General features: G+C 36.2%; 1 protein-coding gene across 2 annotated transcripts in view; it reads left to right on the top strand.

Annotated features, from left to right (window-relative positions):
- Positions 1 to 24,654, top strand: part of PRKG1 (protein kinase cGMP-dependent 1) — a 1,347,543-nt gene that overhangs the window by 476,875 nt on the left and 846,014 nt on the right. For both annotated transcript variants that reach the window (XM_030940495.1, XM_030940494.1), the window contains exon 3: positions 14,104 to 14,217. In XM_030940495.1, the coding sequence (XP_030796355.1) occupies positions 14,104 to 14,217 (114 nt within the window). The remainder of the gene's footprint in view (positions 1 to 14,103; positions 14,218 to 24,654) is intronic.

The following is a 24,654-nucleotide window of genomic DNA, read 5'->3' as shown; positions in this document are numbered from 1 at the left end:
ATGGCTGGGTCATATGGTACATCTAGTTCTAGATCCTTGAGGAATTGCCATACTGTTTTCCATAATGGTTGAACTAGTTTACAATCCCACCAACAGTGTAAAAGTGTTCCTATTTCTCCACATCCTCTCCAACACCTGTTGTTTCCTGACTTCTTAATGATTGCCATTCTAACTGGTGTGAGATGGTATCTCATTGTGGTTTTGATTTGCATTTCTCTGATGGCGAGTGATGATGAGCATTTTTTCATGTGTCTGTTGGCTGTATGAATATCTTCTTTTGAGAAATGTCTGTTCATATCCTTTCCCCACTTTTTGATGGGGTTGTTTTTTTCTCGTATATTTGTTTGAGTTCTTTGTAGATTCTGGATATTAGCCCTTTGTCAGATGAGTAGGTTGCAAAAATTTTCTCCCATTCTGTAGGTTGCCTGTTCACTCTGATGGTAGTTTCTTTTGCTGTGCAAAAGCTCTTTAGTTTAATTAGATCCCATTTGTCAATTTTTGCTTTTGCTGCCATTGCTTTTGGTGTTTTAGACATGAAGTCCTTGCCCATGCCTATGTCCTGAATGGTACTACCTAGATTTTCTTCTAGGGTTTTTATGGTATTAGGTCTAACATTTAAGTCTCTAATCCATCTTGAATTAATCTTCGTATAAGGGGTAAGGAAAGGATCCAGTTTCAGCTTTCTACTTATGGCTAGCCAATTTTCCCAGCACCATTTATTAAATAGGGAATCCTTTCCCCATTTCTTGTTTCTCTCAGGTTTGTCAAAGATCAGATGGCTGTAGATGTGTGGTATTATTTCTGAGGACTCTGTTCTGTTCCATTGATCTATATCTCTGTTTTGGTACCAGTACCATGCTGTTTTGGTGACTGTAGCCTTGTAGTATAGTTTGAAGTCAGGTAGCGTGACGCCTCCAGCTTTGTCCTTTTGACTTAGGATTGTCTTGGCAATGCGGGCCCTTTTTTGGTTCTATATGAACTTTAAAGCAGTTTTTTCCAATTCTGTGAAGAAACTCATTGGTAGCTTGATGGGGATGGCATTGAATCTATAAATAACCTTGGGCAGTATGGCCATTTTCACGATATTGATTCTTCCTATCCATGAGCATGGTATGTTCTTCCATTTGTTTGTGTCCTCTTTTATTTCACTGAGCAGTGGTTTGTAGTTCTCCTTGAAGAGGTCCTTTACGTCCCTTGTAAGCTGGATTCCTAGGTATTTTTTTCTCTTTGAAGCAATTGTGAATGGAAGTTCATTCCTGATTTGGCTCTCTGCTTGTCTGTTACTGGTGTATAAGAATGCTTGTGATTTTTGCACATTAATTTTGTATCCTGAGACTTTGCTGAAGTTGCTTATCAGCTTAAGGAGATTTTGGGCTGAGACGATGGGGTTTTCTAAATATACAATCATGTCATCTGCAAACAGGGACAATTTGACTTCTTCTTTTCCTAACTGGATACCCTTGATTTCTTTCTCTTGCCTGATTGCCCTAGCCAGAACTTCCAACACTATGTTGAATAGGAGTGGTGAGAGAGGGCATCCCTGTCTTGTGCCAGTTTTCAAAGGGAATTTTTCCAGTTTTTGCCCATTCAGTATGATATTAGCTGTGGGTTTGTCATAAATAGCTCTTATTATTTTGAGGTACGTTCCATCATTACCGAATTTATTGAGCGTTTTTAGCATGAAGGGCTGTTGAATTTTGTCAAAAGCCTTTTCTGCATCTATTGAGACAATCATGTGGTTCTTGTCTTTGGTTCTGTTTATATGCTGGATTACGTTTATTGATTTGCGAATGTTGAACCAGCCTTGCATCCCAGGGATGAAGCCCACTTGATCATGGTGGATAAGCTTTTTGATGTGCTGCTGAATCCAGTTTGCCAGTATTTTATTGAGAATTTTTGCATCAATGTTCATCAGGGATATTGGTCTAAAATTCTCTTTTTTTGATGTGTCTCTGCCAGGCTTTGGTATCAGGATGATGTTGGCCTCATAAAATGAGTTAGGGAGGATTCCCTCTTTTTCTATTGATTGGAATAGTTTCAGAAGGAATGGTACCAGCTCCTCCTTGTACCTCTGGTAGAATTCAGCTGTGAATCCATCTGGTCCTGGACTTTTTTTGGTGGGTAGGCTATTAATTGTTGCCTCAATTTCAGAGCCTGCTATTGGTCTATTCAGGGATTCAACTTCTTCCTGGTTTAGTCTTGGGAGAGTGTAAGTGTCCAGGAAATTATCCATTTCTTCTAGATTTTCTAGTTGATTTGCGTAGAGGCGTTTATAGTATTCTCTGATGGTAGTTTGTATTTCTGTGGGGTCAGTGGTGATATCCCCTTTATCATTTTTTATTGCATCTATTTGATTCCTCTCTCTTTTCTTCTTTATTAGTCTTGCTAGCGGTCTGTCAATTTTGTTGATCTTTTCAAAAAACCAACTCCTGGATTCATTGATTTTTTGGAGGGTTTTTTGTGTCTCTATCTCCTTCAGTTCGGCTCTGATCTTAGTTATTTCTTGCCTTCTGCTAGCTTTTGAATGTGTTTGCTCTTGCCTCTCTAGTTCTTTTAATTGTGATGTTAGAGTGTCAATTTTAGATCTTTCCTGCTTTCTCTTGTGGGCATTTAGTGCTATAAATTTCCCTCTACACACTGCTTTAAATGTGTCCCAGAGATTCTGGTATGTTGTATCTTTGTTCTCATTGGTTTCAAAGAACATCTTTATTTCCGCTTTCATTTCGTTATGTACCCAGTAGTCATTCAGGAGCAGGTTGTTCAGTTTCCATGTAGTTGAGCGGTTTTGATTGAGTTTCTTAGTCCTGAGTTCTAGTTTGATTGCACTGTGGTCTGAGAGACAGTTTGTTATAATTTCTGTTCTTTTACATTTGCTGAGGAGTGCTTTACTTCCAATTATGTGGTCAATTTTGGAATAAGTGCGATGTGGTGCTGAGAAGAATGTATATTCTGTTGATTTGGGGTGGAGAGTTCTATAGATGTCTATTAGGTCCGCTTGGTGCAGAGATGAGTTCAATTCCTGGATATCCTTGTTAACTTTCTGTCTCGTTGATCTGTCTAATGTTGACAGTGGAGTGTTGAAGTCTCCCATTATTATTGTATGGGAGTCTAAGTCTCTTTGTAAGTCTCTAAGGACTTGCTTTATGAATCTGGGTGCTCCTGTATTGGGTGCATATATATTTAGGAGAGTTAGCTCTTCCTGTTGAATTGATCCCTTTACCATTATGTAATGGCCTTCTTTGTCTCTTTTGATCTTTGATGGTTTAAAGTCTGTTTTATCAGAGACAAGGATTGCAACCCCTGCTTTTTTTTGTTCTCCATTTGCTTGGTAGATCTTCCTCCATCCCTTTATTTTGAGCCTATGTATGTCTCTGCATGTTAGATGGGTCTCCTGAATACAGCAGACTGATGGGTCTTGACTCTTTATCCAGTTTGCCAGTCTGTGTCTTTTAATTGGAGCATTTAGTCCATTAACATTTAAGGTTAATATGGTTATGTGTGAACTTGATCCTGCCATTATGATATTAACTGGTTATTTTGCTCGTTAGTCGATGCAGTTTCTTCCTAGCCTCGATGGTCTTTACATTTTGGCATGTTTTTGCGATGGCTGGTACCGGTTGTTCCTTTCCATGTTTAGGGCTTCCTTCAGGGTCTCTTGTAAGGCAGGCCTGGTGGTGACAAAATCTCTAAGCATTTGCTTATCTGTAAAGGATTTTATTTCTCCTTCACTTATGAAACTTAGTTTGGCTGGATATGAAATTCTGGGTTTAAAATTCTTTTCTTTAAGAACGTTGAATATTGGCCCCCACTCTCTTCTGGCTTGTAGAGTTTCTGCCGAGAGATCTGCTGTTAGTCTGATGGGCTTCCCTTTGTGGGTAACCCGACCTTTCTCTCTGGCTGCCCTTAAGATTTTTTCCTTCATTTCAACTTTGGTGAATCTGGCAATGATGTGTCTTGGAGTTGCTCTTCTGGAGGAGTATCTTTGTGGCGTTCTCTGTATTTCCTGAATTTGAATGTTGGCCTGCCCTACTAGGTTGGGGAAGTTCTCCTGGATGATATCCTGAAGAGTGTTTTCCAACTTGGTTCCATTTTCCCCCTCACTTTCCGGCACCCCAATCAGACGTAGATTTGGTCTTTTTACGTAATCCCATACTTCTTGCAGGCTTTGCTCATTTCTTTTTCTTCTTTTTTCTTTTGGTTTCTCTTCTCGCTTCATTTCATTCATTTGATCTTCAATCGCTGATACTCTTTCTTCCAGTTGATCGAGTCGGTTACTGAAGCTTGTGCATTTGTCACGTATTTCTCATGTCATGGTTTTCATCTCTGTCATTTCGTTTATGATCTTCTCTGCATTAATTAGTCTAGCTGTCAATTCTTCCACTCTTTTTTCAAGATTTTTAGTTTCTTTGCGCTGGGTACGTAATTCCTCCCTTAGCTCTGATAAGTTTGATGGACTGAAGCCTTCTTCTCTCCTCTCGTCCAAGTCATTCTCTGACCAGCTTTGATCCGTTGCTGGCGATGGGCTGCGCTCCTTCGCAGGGGGAGATGCGCTCTTATTTTTTGAATTTCCAGCTTTTCTGCCCTGCTTCTTCCCCATCTTTGTGGTTTTATCTGTCTCTGGTCTTTGATGGTGGTGACGTACTGATGGGGTTTTGGTATAGGTGTCCTTCCTGTTTGATAGTTTTCCTTCTGACAGTCAGAAGGACTGTCTGTTGGTCTGTTGGAGATTGCTTGAGGTCCACTTCAGACCCTGTTTGCCTGGGTATCAGCAGCAGAGGTTGCCGAAGATAGAATATTGCTGAACAGCGAGTGTACCTGTCTGATTCTTCCTTTGGAAGTTTCCTCTCAGGGGTGTACTCCACCCTGTGAGGTGTGGGGTGTCAGACTGCCCTTAGTGGGGGATGTCTCCCAGTTAGGCTACTCAGGGGTCAGGGATCCACTTGAGCAGGCAGTCTGTCCCTTCTCAGATCTCAACCTCCGCGTTGGGAGATCCACGGCTCTCCCCAAAGCTGTCAGACAGAGTCGTTCGCGTCTGCACCGGCTCCTGCTACTTCCCCTGTTGGTCTTCAGCTGTGCGCTGTCCCCAGAGGTGGAGACTACAGAGACAGGCAGGCTTCCTTGAGCTGCTGTGAGCTCCACCCAGTTCGAGCTTCCCAGCGGCTTTGTTTACCTACTTAAGCCTCAGCAATGGCGGGCGCCCCTCCCCCAGCCTCGCTGCTGCCTTGCGGATAGATCGCCGCAGACTGCTGTGTTAGCAGTGAGGGAGGCTTCGTGGGCGTGGGACCCTCCCGGCCAGGATTGGGATATATTCTCCTGGTGTGCCTGTATGCTTACAGCGCAGTATTGGGGTGGGAGTTACCCGATTTTTCAGGTGTTGTGTGTCTCAGTTCCCCTGGCTAGGAAAACGGATCCCCTTCCCCCTTGCGCTTCCAGGTGAGGCGATGCCTCGCCCTGCTTCAGCTCTCGCTGGTCAGGCTGCAGCAGCTGACCAGCACCGATTGTCCGGCACTCCCTAGTGAGATGACCCCAGTACCTCAGTTGAAAATGCAGAAATCACCGGTCTTCTGTGTCGCTCGCGCTGGGAGTTGGAGACTGGAGCTGTTCCTATTCGGCCATCTTGCTCCGCCCCGCCCCCCCGCTTATCTAAGCTCACTTTTCTAATACCTTGAAATTTAGATGAAATTGGATTTAGTATTCATTTGACATCTTGTGAAATGATCCTAAGATATATGCAAATTCCTGAGTCCTTAGTTTCTCATATTAATGTAATTTGCACAGTTACTCCAAATCTCCTGTCTTTTAACTTTCCTAGTCACTCCTTCAACATATCCTGACCCCTCTATTCTTTGACATACCTAAGCAATAGATCTTCCATCAAGCTTTCATCTTCCCCCAAACCCCTCACATAAGAAATTAGTATGAAACAGACTTTACTAATAATTCAGAGAGAGAGGTAGGACATTCATTCTGGCAACAAATAACTGAATACTGTATATTAGACATCCTTTTTACCAAAAGTCTTTCAGTCTCTGAAATACGAGACTTCTGGCCTCTTTCTCTGTAACCTCTAACTTCTTCATTGTTCCTGTATATTTTGACTCTGCTCTTTTTCCCTTCTACATTTTATGAACCATGACCTAGAGGCCTGCTTATCCCCACTTAAAACTGCTTCTCAATGTATTTTACTTTTTAAAAAGAAAGAAAATTTTATCTTGAAAAACTATTCAACCTATATATTCTTTGTCTTGCTACGTGTATTATCTAATTCAATTATCATAACCCTACGAAATAAAATACTATTATCCCAAATCTGTAGTGAGGTAATCTATGCACAGAGAGTTCGATCAGTTATCTAAGTTTACACAGCCAGTCAATGGTGAAGGCAGGATCTGAAATTCTCAAGTATGTGTGGAGAAAGGATGTTATTCTAACATCAGTAGTGTCTTCATAAGCTTAGAAATTTCTATAATTACTTCTATTTCAGGTGACATCTGCTGGAGAAAATTATTCAGTGAAGTAACTTTGTGGCTTTATTCAATCTGCTGGCAATGCGGTTTAGTTAAATATGCAACCTGATGCTGCCCTTTTATCTAGGTTGTAATTTACATTTGGTGGAAGTTAATATGATAAATAGTGGAAGTCAAAGTTTTCCCTTCAAATATAGAGTATTTTGTATGCTCATGGATTGTTGTTTACATGAGGACTTCTCAACTCTGGCACTACTGACATTCTGGGCAGAATAGTTCTTTTGTGTGGGGGCACTATCTTCTGCATTATAACTGCAGCCCTAGCCTCTACCCACTAAATGCCGGAGGACCCCCCTAGTTGTGACAACCAGGAAGGTTTCCAGATATTACCAAATGTACCCTTGGGGGTAAAATTGCCCCCAGTTGAGATCTGTTGCATTATATTACAAACTCACCCAAGCTTAATATTAAAGCATAACAAAAATAAAAATCACATTAAGACTGCCCACAATTCTGATAGTGGTTGTAATACTCTTGCCATTTGCCTGCCTCTAAGCAATTATGGAAATAGCCATTCATTCTTTAGGCTAATTGAAGGTGCTCATGTACTATAGAAAAAAATAGAGCAAGAATGTATTACACATTGCTGGAATTAAGCTTAATATACTTGACTTAATTAAGACAATTAAATTGTATGTTCAGCTCTCATTTATTTAGGGGATGATTAGTCTATTTTCCTTTATTTTTTGTGGGTGCACACTGAATCTATGGCCTGTCTTTAGCTTTCCTCATTACTAGAAATTGAAATCAGTCCACAAACACTTATCTAGTGCTTGCCATGTATTTTAAGTGGTAACATTTCAAAACATAATGCATAGAAAGATTATGGAATCATGATGCTGGGGAAGGATGTTGTGAACTCCTTTCAGAATCCTGTTCATTGTCAGATAAATGATTGAACCATCTACAATAGGTTTAGTAGGTTCTCTTTTCCTTAAATATCTCCAAGGACAGAATTGCAGCAATGTAAGTTGCTCATTCCAGACTTTCATTCTGATGGTTCAGATCATTCTCTATATCTAAATATTCAGATTGCTTAAATTTCAGTCTGAGTCCTCATAGAAGTTTTCTTTGTGAATATGTATGTATGCCCTATGACTTCAGAATGAGAAACAATTTTGAATTTGAGATACCTTGAAAGTATGTTGACTCTTTTTTTGCATAAATGAGATTTTTAGTTTTGGATAGCTTATTACATTTTTGATTCACAGTCAAGAATAACTATAATAGTTCTAGTTCATATGCAATATATATTATAATCTGTTGTAATTTAGTATAATGAAAATTGTGTCAAGTATGTTTATAGCAATCATGACCACAAGGGAAATCAGATTTGCCTAATTTAAGGAGAAGCAAAAGTCTTCACTCATGTAGCTTCAACCTCAACTACGCTTTTCCTTCTCACATTGTTTCATTCCATTTGGATAACTAGTTCTTTTGAGCACCCTGTAAGAATTATTGCTATGATGATCTCAAAGAAAAGTGACTTCTTTGAATGAGAAGCTTGGTTCTAACTAAAATATTCTAAGATCGTGATGGTCTTAGAAACTATGAATACAAAAAGGTTTAGAAAAAAACCTAATACATATATATGTGTAATGAGAAACTACTAAGCAAGATACATAGCCAACTAGGAGTAAAACAAACTAAAATAGGGCCGTTTCTCATAGGCTTTATTCAATGAACAAAGAATGATTTTCAAACATCCAGATTAATACTGTGAAGAGTTAACACATCATCTAGGGGGTAAGAGTTCAGATCCAGAGAGACTTTATCTATTCAGATTTGAAAGCAATCTTAAACTGACAACTGATAAGACAATGACACACTGCCATTCTTTAATTCAAGAACAAAATTGCATCTCACAGTGCGGTCATCCTTTTCCTTCTTACAGTGGCTTAATAAAGACATACATAAATGACTAATAAGTAGTACAGGTTTAAGGGAGATATCTAAGTGTATAGTCTGTCCCTGGGAATTGGATGGCTTTTCCCCATAGGTAGCCCCATACCGGCCTCATCAATTTCTACTTTCTTACTGGGTGACAGCACCCCCCTCCATCTAAAATGACCCTGCAAGGCAAGTTTGATGTAACAGTATGCCTAATCTATTAAGAAAGCAGATCCACAGATGAACCCCATCTCCCAGAGGAAATTACATCCTCGCTGGTGACAGCACAGCCCCACTACCAGAATGCTGAAAGTTCCTTTTGAATCTAGCAACTGTAGAAGCTCTTATACAGACTCCAACCTACACAATCATGAAGGCATAGTCAAACAGATTACAGAAGGAAGGAGATAAGAGTTCTTGTCTAGACAAGACCTTTGTTATAACACCTGTTTCCCTTTAATAGTCAATCAAGTTGTCCTGAATGTTCCAACCAAGATCTCTGGAACTAAGCACAGTGATTATAATTAGGTTGTTGCCAGCCATTCTATTTCTGCCTGCCAGTAATAAATCTCTGAGCTGATTCTACTTATCATGAAAGTCCATATGGCACAAAACCACAGGTTAGTGAAAAACTCATCAGGATAAACAAAGCCGGGAGGTTCTGAGTCTCCCGGAGAACTCAGTTTCTTCCATTATTTATAGGGCCTTATGAAAGATAAACAAAGGTGTAGATATACTATAATGGATCCCTTAATGCTTACCATCTTCCAAGGGTGGTATGTGTATAGTGGTGCCAAAAACCAGAAGATTGATTGCTTCTCAAAATGACAAGGTTTAGGACTTATGACTCAGCTCATTCCAGAGCATAAATGGGCATATGTTACCTGAAGTAAAATTTAAAAGTGCATTCAAGTTACCATGATACATCTTTCAGTTATTCATGACAATGCCAGGAGCGATAAAAGAGCTAAATAAAACTATAATTAACCCTTTAAACCTCATTTTTAGCCTACTGTTTCAAATCTTCTCTTATACAAGCAACTTCAGCAATTTAGTAGAATTCAAATTAAAATGATTTGAATTTTTTAAATATTTCTTCTTTATGAATATGGCAGTAAGAGGACACAATGAACATTATACCAATCTAGTCATATATTTTTAAAAAGTAAATATAAATAGTAAAATGCACAGAAGCAGAATACATAAATTACCACATTTTGGATTATCATTTGTTCCCCAAGTAAAAGATCTAATAGTCTCTAGTAACTGTTGGGCTTAGAGATATTAGTAGAAACAGTCTAGAACTTAGTAAGGTGTTCAGAAAACAACTTTCTGATACTCTTTAAAAAAGAAATCTTTGATTTGAAATCTAACATATTTGAAACTGAAACTAAACTGAAGTATTGAAACAATCATGAATAAATGCTAATGAATGTCTTTTTTTTAAAGAAATAAATATCACATTAATCAATGATGACCAGCAATAAACTCATCAAAATGCATTTCTAAACTTAGCAGCAAACTGTAATATATAAAAACTTCCAAAGTGAGCTGTTTCTAAATTTGGTATGTCTCTGGCAAAAGCATGCTATATATTCAGCCTACCTGACATTTTCCCTCTTTGTTTTACCCTCTTTCCCACTTAAATAATAACATATAAGTTCAGCTACTTTCTATGCAAATGGAGTCAGTGTAAAACTAATCTCAGAGGTAGCCACAGAATGAAAAAGAAGAAAAAAAAAACACAACTCCTTACGGGAGTATAAAACTAAGGAAATGGCTTCATGACTACCTTAATAGTAGAGGAAGAAAGGAAGTTGATTAGGTGAGATTAGGGGTAACTGGATGTAGGCAGTAAGCTTTTATTATTCTTAGCTTTCTTAAGTGAACCACACATTTATACTTGGAAATCATTTGTAAATGTGTAATCACTTCTAATTTTGCTACAAGACTGGTGAGTGGTCTAGTAAATTAGCTTAACTAATTTCACGTATCAGACCAGTAACTCACTAGACTCTTAGAAAATTGGGATACTTCTAAATGTCTCTGAAAGAGCCTTCATTAAAGTACCCAATGTGTCCTGCCTCCTTGAATTTGCCATTCCCCATTCACATAACAGGTGTGAGAAAGGATAACAAATTCTGACTCAGGGTAACAAAGTACAGACACTGGGTTTTGTTTATCATTTATGTCTTTCTGTTTACTTAAAAAATGCAGTGCTTTTTGGACCAGGCGCCGTGGCTCACGCCTGTACTACCAGCACTTTGGGAGGCCGAGGTGGGTGGATCATGGGGTCGGGAGATTGAGACCATCTTGGCCAACATGGTGAAAACCCATCTCTACTATACTCAAAAAAAAAAAAAAAAAAAAAAAAAAAAAAAAAAAAAAAAAAAAATTAGTCGGGCATGATGGCGCGTGCCTGCAATCTCAGCTACTCGAGAGGCGGAGCCAGGGGAATCGCTTGAACCCGGGAGGCAGAGTTTGCAGTGAGCCAAGTGGCGCTAGAGCACCACTGCACTCTAGCCTGGCTGAGGGAAGACTCCATCTAAAAACAAAAAAACAAAAAAACAAAAAAAAAGCAGTGGTTTTTAGATCATTCTCATCTATCATATGACATCACATCCCTTACTTTTTTGACTATTGTGAGGATATTGAATTTCCAGTGTTTAACTTAGCCTGGAAAATATGTTTATGTCAAAACTGCTATTTCTCAAATACAATATAGCTAAGTGATTTGTAGCTATTCCAATTAATGTGAAATACAACCTTTTGTTACCAGCACTGATTATTCATATATATGAATAATTTATATACATATATGTATAATTTATACCTACCTTATCAAAAAAAAGTTAAACAGAAAATTAGGCAAATATAAGATCAGGAAAATAAGTTTGAACCAGAAGTGAGCTTGTTCACAAATGTTAAACTTTGGAGACTTATACAATTCTGGTTGTAATATCATAAGAGAATAGGAAACATAATTCATTAGAAAATTAATTGTCAGTAAGTTGAAACAGATCAGTGTTATATGAGCATGGTTTTTCAGGAAAGAAGTGGCAGTACAACTGAGTATGGTGGTCGTGGCAGTGAAGGGACATTCACTCTTTCCTATGGGGGGAATATCTGATCTTTATAAATTAGTTCTGATGTAATGAGTCCCTAGATTTCCTTTAAGAAACCACTGAGCTAAAACAATAGTCCTGATGTTCCTCCTCCTTTAAAAAAAAAAAAACTTCAAAACTGTCTAATAGAATTCTTAGTAGTGGTTTTACTCGCGTGGCCCATAGGTGTCTTTCCACTAAAAATGTTTAATTATCAAACCCAAAGAGTCAGAGAAACAGACTTTTACAAATCATTTATTTATGAAAGTTCTTTAGGAATTATTCCTTTTGCTTTTAGATCTATTAATATAATTGACACTAGATCTGTAGGTCAAGAAAATTTTATAAAGCATTGAAAAATTGTTACATATTATTCTTTGGAGTCTCTACCACTAGGCTGTAAGGGCTGAAGAAACATTACATCAAATGTTGGCCAGACATATGCAAATGGAGAAAATACAAAGCCATTGCATTAATCTAGGAAGATTGGTATGATTTTCTGAGCTTCTATTTTCTTCTTTGGATGTGATTTAAAAGGTTCTCTCCTCAACCCCCCATAGAGAGGGAATCTGAAAACAAATTCTTTCTCCACTGGAGGAGGGGAAATTAAAAACCTCTTATCCTACATTGTTCTTGGTTAGTTTCTGTAGTAGATGATGGAATATTGTGCTTCAATGTCATCTAATAAATCATACTTCTATATAAATTATAATAAAATAATGCCAGTGATAAGAGCAAGCATTTATTAAGCATTTGCTATGTGCAGGATACTGTGTTAAGAATTTTACCTGCTTTATCTCACTTAATTTTGACAATCATCCACTGAAATAGGTGCTTTTATTGTATCCGTTTCACTGAGGCAAAGAGAAGTTAAGCAATTTGCCCAAGGCCACGAAAGGAACAGAAAAGAGAACCAGAACTAAACTTTTGGTCTATCTTTAGATGATGCACAAATTTTTTAACCTCTGTGTTATATTCTGTCCTGTCTCTCATTCTTGAGTGGTAGATGAAATTTCTAGGGGCATAGACTTGCCACTGAAAAAAAGGGAGGAAAATGCCATGGGAACTATCTGAAGCTTATGAAAAGATGAATTTACTGGACTGATTTTGATGGGGAAGAATTTTCTTTCCTACAGTCAAGAAGTGAACCATGAGAAAGCTAGAATATTTGGCCATACCTGTGTAAGCAAATTTTTTTAAACCTTTTGAATTGTTGAATTTGTTCGTTCCTGACTAGTTTCTTTATGTACAGAGGGGTCATGCATATACCAGTCAAAAATAATGAGGAGATTTTTTATGGACTTTTATTCTAATTACTGCAGAATTCTCTCTTCATTGATACTATTTATGTGAAATGGTTTTCAGGGTAGGATAATGTCCTCTGAAGGGTAAATCATGTACCACTAGTATATGGATTAAACTTAAAATAAAATATATATATATTTAATATTTTATCTCCATAGTATTTGAAAATAATTAATCAGCACATTAAACCTCAGTTGTTACAAAGATTACTGCCTAGATAAAACCAGGTTATTTTAAAAGTGAAGGAGTGAATTTAATGTCAATACTCTAAAAGGTTAAATATTACAGGTAGCACACAAATAAAGGAACAATTATGAAAGCAAAGTATAAAGGCCTGAAGTTTGGCAAACATTGGAGGAGCATTAGTTCCTTTCAAACACAAGCTAACTCTCTTGCCAGGTATTAAGCTTCTCTTCTGTAGACCGTGGATAAGTAACTTGAAGAAAAATAGAAGAGAAGAAGTCAGTCAAGAATGGACTCTGTTGCCTTTTTATTTCTACCCTGATTGTGTTAGGTGATGAAATTCTTAGTTTACATAGGTATGACTTTCAAAAATATGTATTTTTTTTTTCATTTTCTCATAAATAGCATTTTTCTTCCTTGCAGGTAACAATGTATACCCAGTATGTGGTGTTTCCTTAGCTTTTTTCTTCCTTTAACATTTCATTTTCCAAGCCCTTTGTCAAACATAAACTGTCATAACATAGTTTTCTTTTCCCTCAACCCTTGTAGTTTGTTTTCTCCTACAGTCAACATTGCAGAGCTGGGAAGCAGATAAGACAGTCTTGCCCAAGTCAGGCAAGATGTTTTAAATAAAAATATACCAAGAGCAGAATTAAATAATGGCAAAGGGTCAAAGTAATTCCCCTCTTCATAATAACTGCCTTACTAATGAGAATTTTCAAGTATGAAATGTGCTGTAGAAAATGTACCACGTACTCAAGTTTTCTTTCAGATTCAAAATTACGTTAAAATTGGAATTACCATGGTTTACTAATAACAGATTTGGAATAATATTATGTTTGCCTGTTTGTCTCTATCTTTTCTTGTTGTTTTAGATCTCATATCAAATCTTTTCAGTAGTAAATTTAAGAAAATATGTACTTTTCCTAACTTCCATATTTTGTTTCATTTCTTGCATTGCCTCTTGGTGACTTTTTTTAAATTGGTAACTGCATTTTTACAAATGAGCCTAACATTCCTCTTCACATTAAAAATGCAACAAATGAAGCATGAGAAAGAATTTATATAACATGTTTTTCCCTCCTCCTTTTTAGATGGTAAGGTTGAAGTTACAAAAGAAGGTGTGAAGTTGTGTACCATGGGTCCAGGAAAAGTGTTTGGGGAGTTGGCTATTCTTTACAACTGTACCCGGACAGCGACCGTCAAGAGTAAGACTATTTTCATATATTTAAAATATGTGTAATGTCTTTTCCCTAGGCCTTTGAGATGTTGATTAAAATGCCCATTTATTTAATCTTTATAATTTTATTACTTTGTATTTTAATTTTTGCCCTGCTATATAGCTGATGTATTTGTTTTCCTCCTAAAGGTGATTGTTAACAATCAGTTTTGTATAGATTACATTTTCTTGCTGATTTCTGAAAATTATCCTTTAATCAATAAATTCTCATAATTAGGATTTTTTAAATGATATAATTTTATACATTTGAATCAAATAAGAGCAAGTCTTTTTCTTTTCTCTCTTTATAGTCTCAAGATCATATTTAAGAAATTTTTACATGTCTGTCTATTTTGGGTTATATTCCTCACATAAATTCCACTTGTTTACTCAGTGGTTTAGAAAAATTAAGAGGAGAAATGTCCTTCATCTCGTTCAAACATCATTGAGTAAAATATCTCCTGAATTCTAAAACTGCATCTGAGTGTATTTTTGCCTTCAGCTGCTCATCAAGCTGTATATTATAGCATTTTTCTTTTCTACTGATTGAGCTTATTTTAAATCAGGGCAATAAAGCAGCTTGTTTCCCTAATTTTACATGTATGTGTATATATGATTTCTCAAGCAACTTTTGTTGCTTGGCAGAAGCAGCTGCGATAGTTAGAAGGAAAAAGATTTTTTTTTTAAATCTGCTTCCTGAGTAAGTATATAATGACTGTATAACAAACAGAGCTGAATTCAAAAGTCAACAATGTAGGGTTCATTGCATCTTTAGGCAAATGTATGTATTTCATGTTTGAAAAGTCTTTCTGATACATTTTCCTGTGGTTGATTTCAATCACAGATTACTTTGATTAGATTTTGTCATTTTAAAAAAATGCTATTGGCAAAATGACAAGTACATTGTGAATTTCAATTAGTTTTATCTGGATCTCATTGACTACTTTTTGTATTAGTTTTTTCCTTCAGAAGTGCAGCATATAACTGACAATACAACAGTGAAATTGGATTTAAAAAAACATAAGAAGGCCGGGTGCGGTGGCTCAAGCCTGTAATCCCAGCACTTTGGGAGGCCGAGACGGGCGGATCACGAGGTCAGGAGATCAAGACCATCCTGGCTAACACGGTGAAACCCTGTCTCTACTAAAAACTACAAAAAACTAACCGGGCGAGGTGGCAGGCGCCTGTAGTCCCAGCTACTCGGGAGGCTGAGGCAGGAGAATGGCGTGAGCCCGGGAAGCGGAGCTTGCAGTGAGCTGAGATCTGGCCACTGCACTCCAGCCTGGGTGACAGAGCGAGACTCCGTCTCAAAAAAAAAATAAATAAATAAAAAAAATAAATAAATAAAAAAACATAAGAATGCATGGCCAGCTGGAGTCCCAGAAATTGTCTTACGCGTCTTATTAGTGAATCACCTTTTTATTCATTGGATTCACTGTAACATCAATTGTAAATGGGCCTCTTTTAGGATGAGTCTTCCTTGGCATTTGATTCTTGATCTCTGAAAGCACAGGACTCTTGATTGATAGATGCTGCCATGTTTTTACTTCAAGTGATCATTCAATTGCATAGCTCAAAGAATGAGACTCAGTGAACCATAATAGAATCTGCCACAACTTTTACTTACTTAAAAAGAACCTTAACTATAGAAAAGAATAGTCATGGCTCCATTAAGTGAAACTGGTTTTACAATCATGCTTCATTTTCATGAGAAATATATTCCTTTTCAGATTAAAAAAAAAGACCAGAATGGCATATTTTGATGATATCTCAGAATTATAAGTAGTTTTTTTTGTTTTAAAGTATTTAACATTTTTAAATATTTCAGGCTTGATACTTTAATCTAATTGAAACTACAAAATTTCCAAAAGCCAACAGTTGGAAATAACATGGTAGTTAATCTTATGAAACATGGAATTTTTATTAAAGAAATATTTTAAATAGTTTATTTACATGAATTTTACAGCAAAGATTTTTAATAAAATGATTTGTTTGCTTCATAAACATCAGTTTTCTTATTAGATTTCTATATAGTGATGTTCATCTGCACTAACATCTATTGTACTCTTATTTGGCAAATTTAAATAGACACTATGAATCTAATTCAACAAGAAGAAGCTACATGTTGAATGCAAATTATAAGCCTAACTCTTTTGGGGTCAGAGCATCCATCATCAAGGGAAATGAGTAATGGGACATGTTCTTCTTTAACACAGGCTCAGAGAAAGCTCAAGAATGCATCTGTGCATGTGTGCGTGTTTGTTTCTTCACAGTGCCTTCTTAATATATAAAGGTTGTGTTGACAAAAGAGCCTAGAGTTGGTGATGTGCAAATATATACCTGCATTTAGAGGTACAGAGGTTTTGTGCATGAATCAGAAACAATATCTATGAGCAACTGTTTTTTCCAAATGTGTCATAAGCACTATGAAGTATGAATAGTGATTGTTTATTGTTTCAGGACTTTTTGTCCTGCCACCTCTGCTATCTAGGGAGATTGTACTTGTGACTGTAGGCCTCAAGCGCTGTTTTTTTCTATATATTTTAATTAAACCTTCAGGTTGGATATGTTATGGTTCTAATTAGCTCACATTGTGGATGCTACTTTTACAAAATGACTACGGAATATAACTCCCAATGCTGTCTTATTCTTTACATGTAATAAAAACATGTCTTCAAATTTATTTGGCTTTTAAGGTTCACTTATTTCTTAGTATTCAAGATTACATCAACTTGTCCATTTTTTCCTGTCATCGTGTCATTTGTAGTTTCAAATGACAAGAGTATTGACCATTTGGAGTATCATTTAAAATGGATTCATCCACTTGGGCGTAATAGTCTAATTCTGAGGGGAATATTTTTCTATACAATAGCTAACTTATCCAAGCTTCTTCTTTCTTACATACCTTGGCTTTTGACCTCCTTAACCCTAACATCACCAACTTTCCTTCATGATTGAAAATGTTGATGATCCTTTTCCTTTTCTATTTTCTTTGATCAGCCTGAAAGTTATCTGGCATCTTAATGCATTTTATTTTCACAGTAGTAACTAAATCCTAGGTAGCATTCAATAGTTTTTCAATGTACATTACTTGTTTCCTGTTCAGGAGAGCAGTTTTTGCAAGTGTATCAGGCATGAATAAATAAATTTCAGTGACTTCACCAGCTCATGAATATGATCAGAACACCTGTGGGTTTTTTTTATTCTAAGCTTACGTTATCAAGAAGTAGTTTTCTTATTAAAACTCTATATTGACATATGCTATAAAATATGATTATAAGCTTGTTCATAGTGATCCAACAGAAAGAAGCACCATGGTAGTTTGAAGCAAGCTCTTCGGTTTTCATCTGGGAAAAAAATAAATTGGCATTCTTCTGAAAATAAATAACATTTATTTTCAGTGGTTATCACGATAGCACTAGGAGGAAGATCTGATAGCACCAGGAAGAATATTTTTTAAAAATCAAAACCACAGTGATATAGAAAGAAAAAAATCCTGGTATGATTCAGATCTATATTCATAGTCTACCTCTGCCTTATAAAATAACTATTGATTTTTCCCTGAGGAATGAAGAAATAAAAATATATAAAATTAACATTATATTGGAAACCAAAATTTAACAACAGTCTTGAGTTTGTTTATGGCTTAAATAGCCTCAAGTTTTCTTTATTAACTGTGATCTGAAAATGGCCACTTTGTATCTTTCCAGTCACAAACATTCCCAGTGGCATGGGGATGGGAAAAGAATCACTTGTTAGAGTTGGTTTCCACAGCACCAATTAATATTTTCAGTATTGATTTTTTTAAAATGTTTTCGAAATATTTTGACATTGTATAGTGAAAGGAGTTTTATCATCCATTTTCAACCCCACAGGGGCAAGAATGTCTCACATGTTGTTTGAATACCCCTTACTTACTCAATCCTCACACCTGGAAGCAGATCATTATCACGTTTTCCTAAAGTGTCACTCCTGGGTGTGATTTCACTTTTACCACCCTCACAGCTATAGCAATATCAATTTGCACTTACCCTGGGCCTTGCTTCTGTGCCCAAAGTTCTTCAAAATAACAAAAATGGAGAAGTTGAAGTTACTGGAAACCTAAAAGGAAAAGGCGTTTCATTTACAATGAGAGGAATTCAGTGACATGTGTTGTACTGGGGGTATTTTTGCCTGTAAATATTAAAGTGAAGCCCTGCCTCTCTTACTTTGAGTTTCAGCTCACAGTGCCTCCAGACCTTTGGTCATGTATTATTCAAATGGTCTTATTCAACTATACTCCAATGAAACCCAATAAAAAGCATTTTTCAGGGAAACATCTTGATGCCTGGTCAATATAATCACCACAGAAAGTTATCTACAAAGAACATCTATGGTGGATGTGGTAGATATTTTATGACATTACTTGGTCAAAATGTCTGACTAATTATTTCTCCTTAAATTGTTAATAACAAGTATTTCGTTTTTTTCTTTATTAAAATACTTCATTACTAATGCCAAAAAGCCTAAAAAGCATACAAGAAATCTGACAAATTGATGACTTTAACAATATCGGATAAAAAACTATTTTTCTGCCTTGGTTTGAATATTTTTTAAGTTTCCATACTTAAACTTTCCTAGGATATTAGTAAAGAGGAAGTTGACTACTTAAGATATTTTACTAAGTGTCATAGACATTTTAAAAACAAAGTTTAAAGGTCTGGAGTTTTCCGTTTATTTTTGTTTTTAAAATAAATTTGAGTCTATGTAGTGAAATAGCTTTACATTCCCTTGCAGCTATTTTAAGCATTACATTATTCAAACTGTATCAGAAAAATCTGCTGACTGTCAAAAACCTAAATGATGAACAAGAATTAAATAATAGAAGATTCGACTGAATTTTTTGCTGTAAATACTTTTACATGCTGTAAAAATAATGCCTATACCTAATACCTAGACTCTATATCTCATTCATCCACACTATGCTTTTTACTGGTAAAGGAACAAAAGACATGAATGCTAGATTTTACTGTGAATGAAAAGGAGTCATTGATGAAGCTCTTATAATAGCTGCAAACCTGGGAAATTTCTTAAGATGCCTAAACCAAGAAGCAAGCAATCAGATACTTTTTTAAGAAAATATCATTGTAGAGCACCATGAAGTATTAGATTTTTGATAAAGATACATTCACATGTGAAAATGAAGCAACACTGTCCGTTAGCACAAACAATTGCTAGAATACCATTATTATTGAGTTTTCATGAGCACAAGTACCCGGGTACTATCATGCTTGCTGTGCTACAGCAAAAGAGCTGGAGAGATAACTGGGCTGATGAGATAGTCACTGTGCTGCCTTTGAGAGGTAAGTTAAAGAGATGCGTGTTTGCTTTCTCCCAGTTTAATACATGCTTTTTACCAAGAATCCTGAAAGAAGGACAGAAGGCACAAATTAAATTTGGGTCAATGATGAGTGGAAACATGACCCTGGTTGTGGGAGGGATGGTTAAGTGACTTCCCGCGAGTTTTATCATTGCGGACAATGAAGCGAACAGTATATTTTGGCAGCATCTTGGGGAAGTTAGTACACTTGTTTAGTGAGTTAATTAGACAATATTCTTCTTAGTAAAATTTTCATTGCATTTGTCTATTAAAGAATACTGTGAAATTAGTAACATAAATCCAATTATGTAATCCCTGAGAAATAAATTTCTTTAATAAAGGAATCAATTCACTAGGTACCAATGCTGCTACATAACAGACTAACATGAACAAATGCACATATAAAAGCAATGTTTTAATCTCATTTTTTTGTTGTTTAAGTAGATTAAAAATGAATTTCAGGGAAGAGGCAAACTATTATTAAACTATATTTTCTTCTATAGGTTGAGAAGATTTTTTTTCCCTAGGCTTGAGGGAAACTGTTACAATCAAAATGTATTTATAATTTATATGTAACTACTTTCCCAAAAATTCATGTCCAATTTCTATATTGACCAGGCCTGGTAGATAGTCATATATTAGCAGTGGTTCTGAGGCAAAAGCTACCTTCCATAGTCAAAGAAAGGCAATAAATTTAATTCCTTCCTAAGGCTAGATAAATTACTCTCCCTCTCCCTCCTTTAATTACTAAATCATTGAATACTTGGAATATTCTCTATTTCTAAAGAAGAGTCAGACTTTAGCTGATGGGGTGTTATGTTTTAAAGATCACAAGCAATTTACGAGGAAATCTAAACAATAGGCAAGAAATACTGATTTTTTTTTTTTTTTTTTTTTTTAGCAGTTTTTGTTATTTAATCCTGCAGAAGCAGCAATTTTCGCACAAAAACCTGCACCACAAGAAGCTCCCACACATGTAAAGCTTGAGTCAGTTTTTGGTATAATGAATCTATATTCATTCATTTAACAATTTGCTTAAAGGCATTTTTAGTATTTATTCAACTGATTTGAAGAATAAAAAGCAAATTAGTAACATAGACCAACACTGTATTTTCTGTAATGATTTTTCTCAAAGGAAAACTTCCTGCCTATAGGTCAGGGTCAGGATGAATTTCTAATGGATGTTTCCACAGTAACAATAAGTAATTAAACCAGATAACGTTTGAAGACTATGACTAACACACGAAACTCAGCGCTTTCGGGATGGGTTGTGTTGTTACCCCCATTTTATTGCTAAAGCAACTAAGACCTAAAGCAGTTAAGCAACTAGGCCCATGTCCGTAACTAGTGAGAACGAGGACCATAAGTCTGACACTATTTTGCTATATAGCTGCTGTCACAAGCATTTGAGTTTTGTCCGCAATGTTTCATTTTGCTTTTAAGCACAAGTGTATCTATAAGACTACTTCTGTTGGTCTGAGGACTCCACTTACACAAAAACTTATACAGCATGTTATGATTTCAAAAATGTTAAAATATTAGCACATGGATCCATTTTAATTACATCTGTTATGAAAGGATGAATTCTGTAACATAGTGATGAGAAGGTCATAAGTTTAACACCTTAGAGACATATAATGAGCAATCAGAACCTATTGCAGTATCTAGTTTTTGTAATGCATTGAAATCCTTATGGAGATTTCATGAGATGAAACTTCATGATTTAGTGTTTAAGACATTACTAAGTAGTTACATTTTTTTTACATAAAATATATTAGTTAATCAATTTCTTCAAAGGAGGAATTATGAAAATTTAAACAGCAGCTAACGACAATGAATGAAGATTGGGAAAAAATTACTATTTTTCTTATATAACATAACAAAAGGATAAGGTGAGTCGTGACACATGTGTTTGACTTCATTTTCCCCTATAATTTCCTCTGACTACTGAGGAAATGTCACCTTGGCACTTCGTTGGTGAATCTGAAAAGCCCTCTCTGCTTATGAGATGTTCTTTGTTGACTAAATTTCTAAGTTATCATGCTAATAATGCTTTATAATTTACAACCTGTCATCCCATGCATTTTGTAATGTAATCTTCAAAATACCTCCAATTAGTAGATGAAAGAGATTGTCCTTGATTTTCCAGATGAGAAAATGCAGGCCAAGATCATGAAGTGCGTTAGTATAGTTCATTAACAGAGTCTCTGATGCAAATTTAGGTAGCAGTAATTTAAACTCCTTCCTATAAGCACCTCTCCTTTACTCCTCCTGCTCCCCACCCCCATGTGTGGACTCCTGAATAAGGCTCTTAATATGCCTACTACCCATACCTAATGTATGAACTTTTGGTAAGGGAACTTCAACTGTTTACCCCAAAGTTTCTCAAAGTGTAGTCCCTGGAACAGCAGCATCAGCATCACCTAGGCCATCATTAGAAATGAAAAATCTATGGCCCCTGCTTTACTGAATGGAAATTTTGGTGGTGGGTCACAGCTATCTGTGTGTAACAAGGCCTTCCAGGTAATACCCCTATAGTTTGAGGACTGAACTACACCCTATAGGTGCCCAGTTAGTGTTAACCTACACATATGCACACTATCATGTTCATCAAATTGTCTATATTGAGGAATTTAAAAGAGAATTCCAGACTCTATAATAAGTAGTCAGTGTTATTATTGGCATCATTGCAGCTTTTTTCTTGTTTTGTTGCTGTTGAGCAGAGATATTTAAGGAAAGTTGCATTTTTCTTTTAAGGAGTAAAACACAGCCTTAGTAAAGAGTATCAGCTTTGTACATATTATTAACATATTCTTTTGAAGAATAGTGAGAAGTAAAATTAAAAGAAGAACAGATTGAGAGGGAGGGAAAAATTTTAAAAATCATGGACTGTCGAGCCATGTTGTTAACAAAAATCACTTTTAGATTTATTAAACTTGATGGTTAGGATGTTGGTAGAAAAACAGAACAAAGAAAAAGTTTCATTTGATTTTTTGTTATTCCTTTTCATGGTCATGAGTATAGTTTGGATTAAGTGAAAACAAATGTGAATGGACATTTTTAAGAAAACAACTGAGTTGATAATGTCTTCATATATTCCAATATCAAAATACATTTCTTATTAATGTATTAAGTTCAACCTTTTGGACTCGTAATGAAAAGGTCTTTTGTACTTTCCATAAGTGGCCATTGACTTAATTCATAGTGTGATCCAGGTAGTCTTAGGTGGGTTGCATAACTCTTTGCTTTCTATAGTTAGAAGATGAAAAGACATCCATATATCACAGTCACTGAAAAAGAAATGGGGAGTTCCTTGGAATTGAGACCAGTAGAGATCTGAGGCCTGGAGTATTGAAGGATACAGGCAAGGAAGTGAGCCAGTCAATATTTGCAGGAGTCCTGAAGAATTGAGTTTTCACTGTGAAGGTGACAATAGATCCTAGAGACTAAAGATTGACTACTCAGAAGGCAGGTAAAAAAAGATTCAAGAATCGATCTGGGGTAGCTGAGCATTTTCCTGGGGTACTAAGGTAGTACCCCAGGATACTTACATACTGGGGTAGCTAAGTATTCTTTACTACCTGTTTTCTCTAAAGGAGAAACAGTCTGCCTCACTGATAAATACTCACTTTATACCCTCATAATTCCTTCCACTTCTAGAAGAGCAACACTTTATTGACCTGAAAGTGTGGTTGTCTATAACCTTCTGAGTGTGATCAAACAGCATTGTTTAAATTATCTTCCTAAGTGGATTATTTGTTGTTGTTGCTTTATTTCTAAAGTAAAATTTCGTAGAGTACTTCTGTTTATGAAGCTTATAAGAACAGACTTTTCTGGTTACAGAATAGGGGAACAGCCTCCAGGAGCTCCATCCAGTTGCCCTAAATTCCCTTGCTATTCATTCTCTCTCATTCCTCCCCCTGGATTAAGTTCTTCTCTGAAATTTTTGAGTTCAAGTCAGGTAAAATAGTTTGAAGACCACTTTTCTAGTTGAATCCAGGGTTACTCTGAATACCTAAGTAATGATAATTCTTTATCAACTGTATACTGTGTACATGCCGCTTGGCTATATGTAGAATCTCTAACCTTTACAATAGTCCTGCACTTTAGGGATCGATACTGCAATTGCATAGGTGAGGCAGCTGATTTTTAAGGAGCTTAAGAAACTTCCTTAAGGTCACACACCTGGATTTCTAAACTGTATCTCTCTCCTTAACAGTCACCAGTAAAACATTGAACTACATCATCTCAAATGTTGTTTTGGGTAGTTGATATATAAAACTTGAATTCTAGGTCTGCACTGTCATTTATCAAGAATTTCTAAGACTCATACCAAATTCATGTAAGGCACTGCTGAACTCTCTGGGGAGCATCATGGAGAAAGAGGGCATAGCACTACAATTAAGATATTTATAATCTAGTTGGAAAGAAAGGAAATATAGGAAGATTACAAGGAATTATTGGCAAACTAGATCTAAAGAAATGGAGGAATTTGGAAGGAGAGAAAAATTATTCTGGACTAGCATTGACAGATTTAGTGGAGGAGATAGAAACTGACCTGTGCCAAAATTAAAGAGAAGAATAGTTCTGAACATTTGTGTCCAGAAGCATATTGTTTGGGTTCTCATCCTTTGCCGCTTACTAGCTTTGTGTCCCTGGGAAAACAATTTATTGTTCCTGGGCCTCATTTCTCTTACCTTCCAAATGGTAAGGACCCACCTTATGACTGTGGCAAGGATTAAAGAAGGGAATGCCTGTGATGTGCTTAGTGCAGAAATGAACATAATGCAGTCAGTAAACACTTACCGTTCTGTAACAGTCGTTATCATCACATTTGATGCTATAAAAGCAAGAAATAATCCGGAAAGGAGTTGGAACTTTCATCATTTGCAGAATCTGAGGAACTAAAAGCACAATTTGACACCCATAGATAAAGAAGAATAAGAAAGAAGGGCCACACTCCAGAGACTGGAGGCTCTGGCAGGATCCCAGACCCTAATTTTTTTCATTACGGCCCTTACTTGGGGAAGTTGGTTCATATGCATGCTTTGAATTAACTTGTACAAG

The sequence above is a fragment of the Rhinopithecus roxellana genome, chromosome 11 (assembly GCF_007565055.1).
Source record: "Rhinopithecus roxellana isolate Shanxi Qingling chromosome 11, ASM756505v1, whole genome shotgun sequence".
Classification (NCBI taxonomy): Eukaryota; Metazoa; Chordata; class Mammalia; order Primates; family Cercopithecidae; genus Rhinopithecus; species Rhinopithecus roxellana.
This window is presented reverse-complemented; position numbering and strand designations above follow the sequence as displayed.